Source organism: Lycorma delicatula, chromosome 13 (genome assembly GCF_047948215.1).
Source record: "Lycorma delicatula isolate Av1 chromosome 13, ASM4794821v1, whole genome shotgun sequence".
Taxonomy (NCBI): Eukaryota; Metazoa; Arthropoda; class Insecta; order Hemiptera; family Fulgoridae; genus Lycorma; species Lycorma delicatula.
This window is the reverse complement of record NC_134467.1, coordinates 18,748,189-18,763,370: the sequence shown is the minus strand read 5'-3', so window position 1 is coordinate 18,763,370 and position 15,182 is coordinate 18,748,189. Positions and strand designations below refer to the sequence as shown.

Here is a 15,182-nt window from a genome sequence, read left to right as displayed (position 1 = left end):
TCCATAAGAGATTAACAACATATATATCTGCCCTTCTCCTGACACAATTCCCTTTCAATTCTACCAGTGAAGGCTTTCGGTGCTAGTGTCTTTCCTTCTAGTAGGAATGTGTCTGATAGGGCCCTAGTTTTGTGGAGAGTCCAATTCACTTCCTTCTCAGAGGGAGTTGCATTTTGGTGTCATTAGGCGGTTGTCTTACTAGTAATAGTAAGATTACTAAAGGACAGGGAATTTAGATAAGAGATTCTTTCTCATCTTCTTCCAGCAGTGAGAGGTGGGCTGAATTCACTGTTGTGGGATGGTCTTCTTACTAGTTTTCTTGACAGATCATGAAACACTGAAAAAAAGGAATGGAGTAAATTCTGTTCATTCAAAAATATTTAAATGTATGTTTGCATCTATTTTGTTAATTACTCGATGTTTGAAAAAATTTCAAATTCAGCATGATTACTTATATATATTAAACAATAAAACTACTTAAGTTGAAATGGGGGGAGTTACGTCTTGACTGGGGCTGAACTTAATAAAACACTTTATAAAGATTTTAAATTTAATAAAAACTTAAGATATAGTACATAAAATAGGTTAAATTTACAAATTGACTATTTTTATATTTTGAATTTTAGCAGTTGTGCTCTATTAACTTTGGATAAACATTAATAAAATTTGTTCATTAACCTAGGCCTGAAGTAAACAAGGCCACGTGTTACAGTTAACATAATTCTTAGCATCAAGGCTATGTAGCTCTCAGCAGAGGATGCATACAATCTTGAAATCTGACTAGTACAGTTCAGTTCATATCTACCATCTCATTTCGACTTCAGTTTAAATTTATCTTTTAGATTAACTTAAAATGCGAGTTATACTTAGTATGTGATATATACTTATAAAGTATTAAAAAACTTTAATCATGGCTGCCACTCTAAACCCATCTAATGTTGCTTTCATTAAACTAAGTTGGGAAAACTGTAAAGTATCATACTTAAGAAATGTTTTTAATCCATCTTTTACTATGAGTTAAAGATGTTGAAAAACTTACGTAATTTATGGAAGTGTCAGTGAAAAGTGTCCACATTATTCAAAATTAAAATCAAAACAGGTAAACTAATTACGTCTGGTAAAACAAGAAAACAAAATCAAAATGTCATTGAAAAATTCGATCAATTTTATAGACATGCAGTACAGTTGAAAGTTAATAACTTTTTCTTACAAAATGAAGTGGTATTTTAAAGTACTGTCAGCTGTAAGTGATGTTCCTGAACTTCCTACCTAATATTATTTTTTATTTTTCTGTTTTGCCTCTGGGAATCACCATCAGGTATTACTTCAAAAGATGAATGAGGATGATATACGAGGGTTATTTTTTTTCATGGTCCGATCGGTCGCGAAATAAAAACCAGAGTAAAAATCAAAACCTTTGCGCATATGTGTTGCGCAGCGTCACTAGTATGGCCTTCAATCACGCCACGTCACTTCGTTTAGTTCTGAACACTGGCTACCACGTAAACATGTCTACAACAATAGAATTTCCCGCCAAGTGTGAAGTGTGTGCGGTAATTCGATTTCTTCAGGCTGAGGGGTGTAATGCGCCTGAAATTCATCGACGAATAAGTAATACGTACGGTGAAACTTCAATGAGTGACAGCAAAGTGAGACAATGGTGCAGGAACTTTAAAGCAGGACGTACAGATGTTCATGATGCAGGCGGTCACGGAAGGGAGCGAGTATCAACTGATGATCTCGTTGAGTGAATGGATGAGGCGATTCGAGAAAACCGTTGGTTCACAATTTCTGTATCGAGTGATTCGTTTCCTGAAATTACAAGGTCAGCTCTCTACACCATTGTGAGTGAGAGACTTCAGTACCACAAACTGTGTGCGAGATGGGTTCCCAAGATGCTGTCCGACCGTCACAAAACAATGAGAATGGACGCCTCCCTAACGTTTCTCCAGCGCTACCACAATGAAGGAGAAAATTTTTTGAACAAAATTGTCACAGGGGACGAGACACGGGTCCATTTCGAAACTGAAGAAACAAAAGAACAATCCAAACGGTGAATGAATTCTCATTCTCCCAGTAAACCAAAGAAGTTCAAGTGAACCTTCTCCAACAGATAGTGTACGGCTACTGTGTTCTGGGACCTGAATGGAGTTTTCTTGGTGGAATTAATGGAACATGGCACGACCATCACTGCAGCCTCGTACTGTGTGACTCTTCAATGTCTACAAAGGGCAATTCAGAATAAGTGGAGAGGAATGTTGTCATCAAGCACTGTCTTTTTCCATGACATTGCTCGGCAGCACACTGCAGCTGTAACAAAGAAGCTCCTGCAGCATTTTCGTTGGGAAGTGTTTGATCACTCACCATACAGCCCGAACTTGGCTCCATCGGATTTTCACCTCTTTGCACATATGAAACGCTGGCTAGGAGGACAACATTTTGGCAAAGATATCGAGCTGCAGACCAGTGTAGAAACATGGCTGAAAACACAGGCGGCTCCGTTCTATGACGAGGGTATTGGAAAGTTGGTACCACGCTACTACAAATGTCTAAATCGGAGTGGCGACTATGTAGAGAAATAACATAACTATGTAAGTACTTGTTACAAATAAAAAATGTTTTATTTTCACTGTGGTTTTAATTTCGTGACCGATCGGACCTTGAAAATAAAATAGCCCTCGTAATTTCCATCAGACTAGCGGCAATATGAAATTTTTGAACTTATACTTCTTTTGCCGTTTTAGGAGAAACTGATAAAGAGTATTTTCAGCAAGTTACATGTTGCATGCGCCAATGTAACACACCATGAAGATTTACACAGGCCAAAGTGGATCAGTTTGCACGTACATGCGAGTAGTGTCTAATTCAGTCAGTCGTTTAATGCAATTAAGTGATATTAACATGTGTTGTAAACATAACAGATATTGAGTTGTAATATATATTTATATACATGGATTTCTGAAGACGGACATTTTAAACTGTGAATTGTTGTTCATATTCATAAAACTTTATTTACATTGCAGCATATATTTTTTTTTTTTTGTGAAAATTGTGTCAAGATTTGAGGTTATATTTTTGTAAGTATTACTTTTTATGAGTAAAATTATATTTTTTAATGACACAGAAAATAGCACGCATCAGATAAATTCTTAATTTTGCATAAATAATTAAAAATTTAGCAAAAAAAATTTGATAAAATACACAATTACAAAATAAATCATTTTTCATATCATAAGCCGCCGATAACTCTTCGTGCCTATTCAATCGTCATCCAAAGAATTAATGGAACTAAAACTAATCGAAATAAATTCTATGAACTTTGTTTTATATGACAACAAATACTTCAATACTTTTTAAACTGTGTAAAATAAATATTTTTTATTCAAACTTTATTCATGTTATTTAATGTGTCTATCGATCGTTTGACTCAAATTTGTTTGAATGTGTAAAAAAATTATTTTTTTATTCATACCAAATAAGTATATATTCTAACATGGATACATAAGTACACAAGAGCCTTTTTTTGTTTAAAATATATATTATATAATATAAAAAAAGGTACTACTAGTAAGGAAAAAATAAAGTAATCAGTACAAAAGAAACAATTTTAATTAACTAAGTTAGATAGAGTTATATGAAACAAATTTTACATTTTACATCCAAATAATAAACAATAAAACAACATTTTTAAACAAACATACACAAATATATATATATATATAAAGCTTAAATGAAAATCCAAACATCTCTCCTTTTTGAAAAAAGAAACTTGTGGAAATAAATATTTATTTTTTTCCTTGCAAACATTATTTTTTGAAATAGAGGGTGTCTTCTTTTAAGTTCATTAAAAAAAAAAGTAAGTAAGAAGACATGTGAACCTGGACTCAATTTTACTAAATGTAGGACAAGTACTCAAAAAAATATTTAAACTAGTGGGAAAATCCAAAAATAGACTAATAAACTACGATACCCTGGTATTGCAAATGAGCAGAAGAAACCTTCTGTGAACTTACGAAAAAATATTCACAACTAAATTTTTATTTTTCAATTTCAAGTTTTTTTTTTTAATAATTCTACTTATTTTTAATATAATTATTTTGAGTTAACAATCAATTTTTTGAGTATACATTCTGGTTTTTACTTTTGGGACAAATACTGTCAATTTTATTATATTCATTAAAGTTAGTGGACAACCTGTGAGCTGCAAAAACAGCTGTATTCAAATAACTAAGTTTTGAGCTGAAAAAGTAGTATTTTCAAATTTAAATGCATTTATTCTAATTTTTGCAAAAATTATAATCAATACTTCTATCATAACGAAATTCTGTTAAAAGTACTTTTTTAAAAGAGTCATCTTAGAAAAATTCTTGAATTCGATTAATGGCCCTCTTATAAGATTTACTTTACTGGAGATTTTAAAAACTTTACATTTAAGCAACTGTACACTAAATTTATTTTACAATTTATTTTATAATACGAATAACTAAATTCACATGCATAGAAAAAACAATAACAGTTCAGGATGTTTCTTGCGTCACTGTAACATAAAAAATAAACAATATAAATAATAAACAACGTAATGTACAAACATTTACACTTTTTGTGCATGTAACAAAGAAATGCACTTGTAACAAAGAAGTTATAATAAAAATTAATTGTAGCGAAAGTAATAGCTTTTATCAAGTATTGCAAATAAAAGATGCTATTTATATATGAAGATCATTCAATAATTAAATACACAAATAGCTATGAAGGCAAAACAGTTGGTTATGATACTTTCAGAACAGTAAATTGGTAACTCTGTGATGACTTTTGATCAGCTGTTTGAGTAAAATTGTGTTGTTTATATCTTAAAAATCTCATTTCATGACAGTGAATCAATCCTCTTGAAATTAGTGAATTAGTTGAACAGCATGTAGTGATCTGTTTTTTTGTTTTCAGAAAATGAAAAACTGGTTTATATTAACTCTCATATGACCAAGCAATATGGATTAAGTTGTATGAATCACAAAAATTTGTTCAAGTTGGTGGAAAAATTTAAAGATTATCAAACTTCAATGACTGATGAGTACCGTTCCAGATGTTCAATTGAAGTTTCAGCTCCAGCGCTTCACACTCCAGTAGACTCTCTCATACAAGAAAACCGACAGATTACAATTTGATCTGATTAATTACAATTTTGTATTCTAACCCTTGACGACACATGGATTCAGCATTATGAACCGGAAATCTACCAAAAAGAGAGAGCATGGAGTTGAAGCACATGAATTCACCTGTTAAGAAAATATCTGAATCCGACCATCAGCAGAAAAATTCATGATGACAATCTTTCAGTGTACCAAAGGCCCAGTTTTAGAGAAGATCAGTGAACAATAAAAAGCGCATACTACAGTGACATGTTTATTGAAGCCAGTAATAACAAAGAAGTAACAAAAACACCCTGAATCTTAGAGTAAAGGGATCATTTTGCTTCACGATACTGCCAAGCCTCACACAACTAAGATAACACACGAACTGTATACCTTTTTAAAAGTAAAATGAAACCATATTAAATTCTTGGAACTTAAATTATGCGATAAATTTGATGGTTTTTAACCTGTAAAATTTAATAAAATAAATTTTGAACCTATATTTCTAGTAATTATTCAGAAAATTATTGTAAAACAAAAAATTAGTGTCTACGAAACAAATTTTTTTTAGATTTGGTATACAATAACTATATTAAATTATCAGAAAATAAATTTTTGTAACAAAATTTGTAAAGAACTTAATTCTGAAAAAAAAAATCTAAATGTAAGGGGCATTCATGTCAATCGCGGATTATTGATTTCGAATAAATATAGAACACACTTATGACAATAAAAATTCCTTTTACTTCGATTTAATCTCCTGCTACATTTATTCCAGTGTTTCACTTGTGCCTGGATACCTGCATAGTAGAAAGATTTATTGCAACATCAGAACCAAGATAGGGCCAACTGCTTCACCTCATCATTGTTGTTGAAATGCTGGCCTCCCAGCAACAGTTTCAATGGCCCAAACAGGTGAAAATCACTGGAAGTGAGGTCTGGAATAGTACGGGGGAGGAGAGTGTGGCAATAAATCCCAGCCAAGATCTTGTAGCGTGCATGTTGTGCGATGGGCTGTATGTCACCGTGTATTGTCCTGCAAAAACATAATGCCTTTAGTGATCGCACGAGGCAGCTTTTTCTTGAGACTGCTGTGCATACCTTGAAGAACTTTGTATTAGTACTTTATTGACACCATGGAGGAGAAAATCTACGAAAATGATGCCATTTTTATCCAAAAAAACTGAGGTCGTATTTTTGCCTGCAGAAGCAATTGTTCAAAATTTTTTGGGAGATGGTGAGTCTGCATGCTTCCACTGCTTTGAAGCATGTTTTAATTTCAGGCTGAAATGATAGGACCCATGTTTCATCGCAAGTAACAATTCTATTGAAAAAAGCTGGTCTTCTTTCTCAAAACAATGCTTTAACTCTGCCGATTTGCAATCTTTTTTGCCAGTTGAAAACATAAAGCTGTCTTGGTACCTATCATGCACTAACCTTACTAAACTTCAGATGGTCATGATTTTGTTTACAGATCCCATAGACACATTTATTACTTCTGTAAATTGCTGACAAGTTATCCATTGAGATTATCAAGGGACATAAAGAATTTTAGAAATTTGACTTAAAAACAAAATAGACCAAAAAACAACAGTGATGTTTTAGTAGATTAGGGATAGAGACAGTTACTTTTATATGGATTTGAATACTAAATCCTGGATACCGGTGTTCTTTAGTGGTTGGGTTTCAACTAACCACACATCTCAGAAATGGTCAAGCTGAGACTCTACAAGGCTATATTCTTCACTTATACTCATACAAATGAAGTAATACCTGACGGTGATTCCTGGAGGCTAAACAGAAAAAAGAAAGGGATAGAAGTTATATTCTCTCTTCTTAATTTCATTGAGATATTTTTATATAAGTAATAACAAACTACCCTTTTTTTTTCTTTACTTTTAAGACCATAATGGATCACCACTTTAGTTCATTTTTTTTTTGGCAAGTTCTTTCTTTTCTTGCTGATTTGTTGTTTTTCAGCTTTTCGCCAGTAATTTCTAAGGGTTTCAGATCTTCTTGCTCTTTCTTGTTCAGAGTATACCCGGCTTATTGTTCTCTTGAGTTTTGATAGGAATCTTTTTTCTTTATTTTTTAATTTCTCATAGTTTCCGGTTTTCGTTTTTAGGTTTTCACAGGTTATGTCTAATTCCTCCAAGTCTTTTTGTACTTCGTATAACCAGTTCGGTCTGCTTTTCTTGTTCCAGAAAGGTTCGATTATCAGTCTGATAAGTCTGGTCTCTTCCATTCTGAAAATATGTCCTAGAAAGGAAATTCTCTTTTTTCTAAATTTATTAGTTATTGGGATGATCATTTTGTAAATCTCTTCGTTTGGAATAATTCTCCAAATCCCGTCTTTTTTAATGTTTTTGCATAGAATCTGTCTTTCAATCTTTTCCAGTTTGTCGGTAAACCTTGTCTGGTACAATCCAAATATGGTTTCGCATCAGTCAAGTATTTCTGGTCGGATAACTGAGTTATAATGTCTTATTTTTGTGTTTATGGACATGCATTTTTTGTTATAGATGTTTTGTGTTTTTATTGTGGCTTTGATGAGTTTATTTATTCTTTCATTCAGTTTGGATTTTCTTGGAGGTTGTGCGTGATGTTTTCCCCCAAATATTTAAAGTTTTCAACTAGTTCTATGTCATTATTGTTTATTTTTACTTTGCTTATGCATAGCGAGTCTCTTACCATCATTTTGGTTTTTTCATATGAAATTTTTAGACCGATTTTTCCTGGAATCTCTTCCAGTGTTGACAGTTGGTATCTGGCCTCTTCTATATTTTGGGCTAGTAGGGCTATATCGTCCGCAAAGCCTAGGCAATTTACTGAGATATCTTTATTATAAAGATATCTAAACTACCTTTTATTATAAAGTAAATTATTTAAAATTTTTCTTTCAAAATACTAAACGATCCTATACTGACACTAAAAATAATTTAAATCCCTAACTGAATGTCAAATTGAATGGTTTTTAATTCATTAGGTTACTTTCATACCTCACACAATTCTGATAATGCCCAAGGTTTTTCCTAATTAAATCCTTTATTTTCTTGGATGAAAAGTAATTTTTATGCTGTTTCAATCTAGGTAAAACTGCTCTAATCTTCCAAAGAATAGTAATCTGCTGCTTGAAGCAAAATTTGAGCTTTCATTTGTGTAGGTTATTTGACTTGCAGTGCGCATTTCTTCCAAGGGTAGTTAATTGTATCTTATTCCAACTTTTTTCCATATCCTTAATCCCTATTTTTAATTGACCTTAGTATATATTGAGTATTCGAAAGAGCTGGTGCTCTCATGGGATGCCTGATAACTTATCTGGGGACTGTTTGCTGTTCATTGGTTGCACAGTAAGCCTAACTGTGAAGTACATATCAGGGTAAAGCCAGGCCATGTAATCATCTTTTTTATGACTGAAAATGTATAAGTGATTTAAAATCATACATATTGTCAATAATAAAAGGAAATTTTACTGTTTAAAATAACAATTCTATGTGATCAACAGACGTATTACCCACATAATGACCACTTTAGGGTTTAATAACGTGCAGTTTATGCAACATTAAGCATTCACGGTAAATTTGGATATTCGATTAAACAATGTTCTTCCAATTTTTTCATGAAAAATAAAAAATTTTTTATAGCCGTTTGCCCTAAAAAAAACTACTTACTCAAGTTTCAGGGTAAAATAAAAAAAACAATTATTTTTATGACATTAAAAATAAAAAATATTTTTTTTTTAATTACATTACAAAACTATTTTATAAACTAAATTTACCTTTATATGCGTATTCTAGAGCACATGTTATAACTTTCATATCATCTTCAATACTTTTAGCCCAATTTTCAACATCACCGATTTCTTTTAATGCACCACTAAAACTTTCCACAAGCGTTAACCATTGTTGTGTTTGTTTTGAAAAGTTATTCGCATTTTGATGTAATTGTTTTGCTTCAGCATCAAGTCGTTTTTGATTTAAATATGCTTGTGCGACGCTAAAAAATAAAATTAAAAGATTTAAAATTAGTTTTATATCATTGAAAAAAGGAAAAAAAAAAAATGAACATGTTTTTAAAATAACACTTGTTTTGAATTTACTTCTTATACACACAATGCAAACAGATGGCGCTTGCGAAGTTCATTTATTTCAATCAATAGTCAATTTTTATCAATAACAGTTTAGTTATTTTCTTGTTATTTATATTCATCCATTTATAATGAGTGCTACAATTCATGATTCTCCCAAGTGGAAGTACAAGAAACAATTCGATTTTTGATAGCAAAATCAATTCTACAGCTACAGGAAAATTTGTGACATTTATGGGCTAAAAATTATGAATGACGCTAAAGCAAGATATCATGCTGTTATAGCGAGAAGAAGAAATGAACAGATGTCTACAATAACAGATGTCTGATTGAAAAAAAAATCAGATAACCTGTGCTTCACCATGCCAAAATTTCTTTGATATTTGATTATGAAGCTTTGACTGAAAATGATTTGTAGTGTGCGTGATAATGCCATGCCTGACTGGGATTTGAACCCGGGACCTCTGGGTGAAAGGATGAGATGCTGCCACTCATGCCACGGAGGCCAGTTTGGACATGAAACCTGCATTTGTTGTATGAACATCAAGACAAAGCAGCAGTCGATGATGCAATGGCAGCATGCATTATCTTCTAGAATGAATTAGTTCAGAAAAGAAAATTAAGGGTGTCTTGTTCAGTGTTCATTTAGGGATCATGAAAACTACTAATACATAATGTGAAATATAAAAAATCATACAGGAACTATAAAAAAATGACAAAGGATTCTACCATGCAAGATTTTATTTTTTTATGACAATGTCTGGCCGTACATGGCAAATCATACAGTGAGGGGATTGGAAAAATCTTCAATTGTATACCCTAAGCCCTGACATAGCTTCCAATGATTATTTTCTTTTTCTTCACCTTAAACATAAAGTTTTCATCATAAAGGTTTAACGATGATGACAAATTTAAAAATGGCGTTACTGCTTTGTTTAAGTCAATGGTACTGAAATTTCTTGAATAGGGATTGAAGAAGCTAGTAAAATGTGTCGGAAGTTGAAAGCAACTATGTAGAAAAGTAGTAAATAGATGTGATTTTTATATGTAAATAATAAAGTTTTATTCATATTATTTGGTTTTGTTTTTACATCACAACGAATGTTACTTTAAAAAAAAAATAAATACTATATAATGAGTCATTTATTTATTTACAAAATATATATTAAAAAAACACTTACCCAACATTAAGATGATCAACTAAAGCATGTGTTAAATTACTTGCAGCAGCAACAGCTTCTTTCCTTTTACTTTCTAATTTACAAAAATGATAAAATAAAATTAATAAAATCCAGCATGAAAAAATAATACATACATGTTAATTTAATTTTAATTCAAAGAAATAAATAAAACTGACAATAATTTGATCTACCAATATAGTTGCACACCAGGACTGCTTGGCAAATAAATCCCATCTCTTTCTATATTACCACCAGATATATCCACTTCCTTTAACCACACATCTCTCAGTCTTTTTCTTTATTTTTTTCTCGACACGTTCATCTGATTATTACAATATTTATAGATTATATTTAAATTTTTTTTATTTAATTAAATATATACAAGGTAATGTCGTTTAATTATTCAAATATTATTAAATTTCAGTAAGCTTAAGTGAAACATACTGGTAAAAGCATGTTTAGTATTTACTGAATTTTTATTGTTAATTCATTACTAATTACACTGATGATTTATAAATTTGTTTAAATTAGCAGAGAAGGGATAATCTATCTTATCATAATGGTTACTCTGTTTATAACGAAATAATGATAATATAAAAGGTCTGTCAATAAAGTAATGAGACCAGTTCAGAAAAACTTTTTATTTACAATCCAATTATACATGGACTCTATCACCTTTGAAATAGTTCCCTTAGGAAGCCACACAACGGTTTAAACAGTTGTCCCACTCTTCATAGAATTGTTGGAACTCAAAAACCCAAATATCCTTCAGATAGTCGGTTACATTTTTTAAAATGTTTTCTACTGTTCCAAAATGGTGTCAAAGTGTTTTTTAAAGTCAGGAACAGGAAAACATTGCAGGGACTCAAGTCAGGTGAATAAGGTGGTTGAGGAATAACAGGAACATTTTTCTTTGCCAAAAATGAATTAATTGAGAGTGCAGTGTGACAAGGTGCATTGTCATGATGCAGCATCCAGTTGTTCTTGATGGCTGTCTCATTTTGGCAACTCTTTTCCACACTCAAGAATTTCTCAGAAGGCATACTGATTTATAGTTTGCCCTGTAGGCAAAAACTCCCTATGGACAATGCCATTAGTATTGAAGAAACAAATTAGCATGGTTTTCATTTTTGATTTGCTCATTTTTGCTTTTTTGGGATGTAACTGATTCCCAAAGGTTTATTTTTTCATCAACCTTTGCAGTAAATCATCCGTTATTACCTACATTTACCCCCAACATTCTTCACCATGAATGTTCATTCGTTCTTCTCAAAATGAATGGCACCAGTGTCTTGTTTTTGAATGCACACAGAATTGTTTTTTGCCACCAAATATCAGATTATTTACACTCGGTGGCATCACGAATTGTAGGATTCATCCCTTATAAACGGATGAATATAAACAACTACTAACAAAATGACTAAACTACTATTAATAGCTCACTACTGATTGAAACAATTGAGAAATGCAAGTGTCATTTGCTTACATCGCATAGGGAGCAAATTTAAAACAGATCTTACTTTAAAAACATGTTAGTATGTGTTTTATTATTGATCTTTACAATTCTGTTACCCATTACATTATTATAATAATGTAACAATTTTTTTACTTATCACAAAAGTACTAAACTTCTACTTGCACACAATTTATCATGTAACCCACTTTATGGTTGGCAGAAGTGATGAAAATTTTTTTCATTGACTAACTTTACCACTAAACAGAATGGCAGACTGGTGTATAATACTTATATATACTACTGGTAACTAGTGCATATATTATATTGCTACAGCGACCAAATATTTTAAAAAAAAAGGTTGATCAAAAATTAATTACAATAAATATATAAACAAACCTTGTTCTTCTTTTCTTCCAGCCTGCTTACTTTGATGTTCTTTTACCATTGAAGAAAGCATCCTCTTTTATTTTATAGATACTTTAACTATAATTAAAAACAATAATAAAAATTAAATTATTTTCACAAATTAGTTCAATAAGTGACAGCTACATCATTACCAATCAGCTTAATGACAGCTGTTCAGTAGTGTTATAAGATAAATGTTTAAATCCTGAAAAAGTATATTTTGGGATGCACAATGAAGATTCAATATTAACAGCTGTAAGTAATACTTTAAATAAACAAATTAACTCCATAACAACAAATGCTAAATATCATGGATAAATAAACAAAATAATGGTAAAATAAAATTAACAACAAAACACACAGTAACAGGCAAAATAGTAAAAAAACTTAAAAGCAATATAGATCATTAAAAAACATATTACAATAATTATTACAAATTTGAATGCAACTTCATGGCCTTAAGAAACAACAAGATATTCAATAACACTGTCATATTGTTTCCTAGAATATTTTGGATGTAAGCTCCTAATTTAAATTTCTGATGCAATGCTGCACAACACTCATAGTCCACAAGAATGGTGTATCATTAATTGTCCATGAGTAAATTTGGTGGGTCCTATTTACAAATGGCAAATGATAACCTCCTCTCGACGGTTATTATTCCACGTGAAGAGCTCCACAATGTTCTTAACTGAACAAAGTTTATTGCTGATGGTAACATTCGATTCACTCTGCCACTCATTACGAATCACCCTCTTTAAAAAACAGACAAGATCATTCAAACAATACAATCAATGAAAGGAGGCTGCAAACAAATCTCTTTTACCACACGATCGGTGTGCTCATTACCTGAAATTCAAATAAGACTAGGGATACAGCAGAAGTTTACAGCTGTGTTATATTGAGTCATTTCAGAGATAAGAAACTTTATATAATAGACAATAGGATATCTGGAGTATATGTTACCGACTGCCTGCAAGGCACTCATGGAATTTTAACAGACAAGTGCATGTCATAATGCTAGGCTAAATATATTTAAGGCCTTGTTAATAGCATACAGCTCTGTGATGAAAACACTGGCGATGCTGGGAAGGCCAAACATGTACGTTCTATTGCTAATTACAAAAGCACAACCACAAGCAGTATTGTTTCTAGAGCGGTCTGTATAAACTATAGAATCATGATTTACAGTATTAAAAGATTTTTTTCTTGTAAGATAACCTTGTAAAAGTATATTTTATAACAACAGTTTTAAACGATTAAAAATGATAAATTACTAATTTTAAAATAACATGTTAAAATGTTTTTTCTCATGTAATTATCAGAGATAATTACGTCTTCAATGAAATTGTTGAAACATGAAAACCTACCAAATAAGAACTGCAGATTAACTCTTAAAGGTTTTCTATGATTTAAATTAACATAATAATTGTCAAAAAAGGATCATCTATCATTTTAAAACCACAAATTTTTCAAAAATATCTTGTAATAAATTGTATGAATGTTAGTCCAGTATATAAATTTTCCTTATGTCAGGTACTTTTGAAAAAGCTGCAATATGAAGAAATTGTTTGAGGAAATTTATTCAATAAAATTTTGACACCAACATAACTGCTATTCTTAAATAGCCTAGAGCCCCTTCTGTTTACCAGCATATTTTTTCATCAATAAGATTTAATAAACAGTAGCCTGTTTATTGAAACATTAACAGTCAGCATGTCATTGAGAAAGATCAATAGTCAAACTTTTTTTTTGTATTCAGTCATTTGACTGGTTTAATGCAGCTCTCCAAGATTCCCTACCTTGTGCCAGTCGTTTAATTTCGATATACCGCGTACATCCCTAACAATTTGTTTAACATATTCAAAACATTGCCTGCCTGCACAAATTTTCCCATCTATCTGTCCCCCCAATATTAAAGCGACTATTCCAGCATGCCTTAATGTGTGACTTATAAGTCTGTCTCTTCTTTTATCTATATTTTTCCAAATGCTTCTTTCTTCATCAATTTGCCGCAACACCTCTTCATTTGTCACTTTATTTACTCATCTCATTTTTAACATTCTCCTATGGCACTTCATTTCAAAAGCTTCAATATTTTCTTCTCAGGTACTTAGATCATCCAAGTTACACTTCCATACTATGCTCCAAACATATTTTTCAAGAATGTTTTCCTGACGTTTAAATTAATTTTTTATGTAAACAAATTATATTTCTGAATGAAGACTCATTTCGCCAGTGCTATTCAGCATTTTATACCACTCCTGCTTCGTCCATCTTTAGTAATTCTACTTCCCAAATAACCAAATTCTTCTACCTCCGTAATCTTTTCTCTTCCTATTTTTATATTCAGTGGTTCATCTACATTACTTTTACTACATTTCAAGTCAAATTATAAGTGGGCTTATATCTTGTTAGGAAAGATTTAGCTCAAAATAAATTTTTAAGAACCGGGCATTTAAAAAAGTAACCTGTCTTAACTGCATGAAAACTAATAAGATAAATTTTCAATCAAAAAAAATTTTTTTTAAATCTTCAAAAAATATAATTTGTTTTAAAACAGTGCTTACAAAATTAGATGAATTATACACATTCATTTAATAAATATGTTAAATTGTATTATACAATCAAAACAGTTTTGAAAATTTAAAAATTGTATTATTTTTTATGATTTACACAATGAGTATAGGTTAAGAGAGATATTTATTTCATCTACAAACTAATATAGTAAAAAATAAAAACCTATTTAAAAAACATAAATAGCTGGATACAGCGCTGTTTCTACATATTTTAAAGATACATATTATCGCTAAAGAATACATACCTAAATAAAATAAACAATACTAATTAATAAATACAAGTGTCAAAAATCATATCCAAATCGACAACGTAAGAACTACTATCAGATAAAGCAATGGATATCG

General features: G+C 31.1%; 1 protein-coding gene across 1 annotated transcript; it reads right to left on the bottom strand.

The window, feature by feature from the left end:
* Positions 1–3,584: 3,584 nt before the first annotated feature.
* On the bottom strand, positions 3,585–15,164 carry Blos1 (biogenesis of lysosome-related organelles complex 1 subunit 1). Its single transcript, XM_075381418.1, has 5 exons — positions 15,083–15,164; positions 12,250–12,336; positions 10,398–10,470; positions 8,908–9,125; positions 3,585–4,537 (listed from the first exon to the last, which is right to left on the bottom strand). Exons 2-5 carry the CDS (start codon positions 12,308–12,310, stop codon positions 4,518–4,520), a joined length of 372 nt encoding a protein of 123 aa, XP_075237533.1. The 5' UTR covers positions 12,311–12,336; positions 15,083–15,164; the 3' UTR covers positions 3,585–4,517.
* Positions 15,165–15,182: the final 18 nt, after the last annotated feature.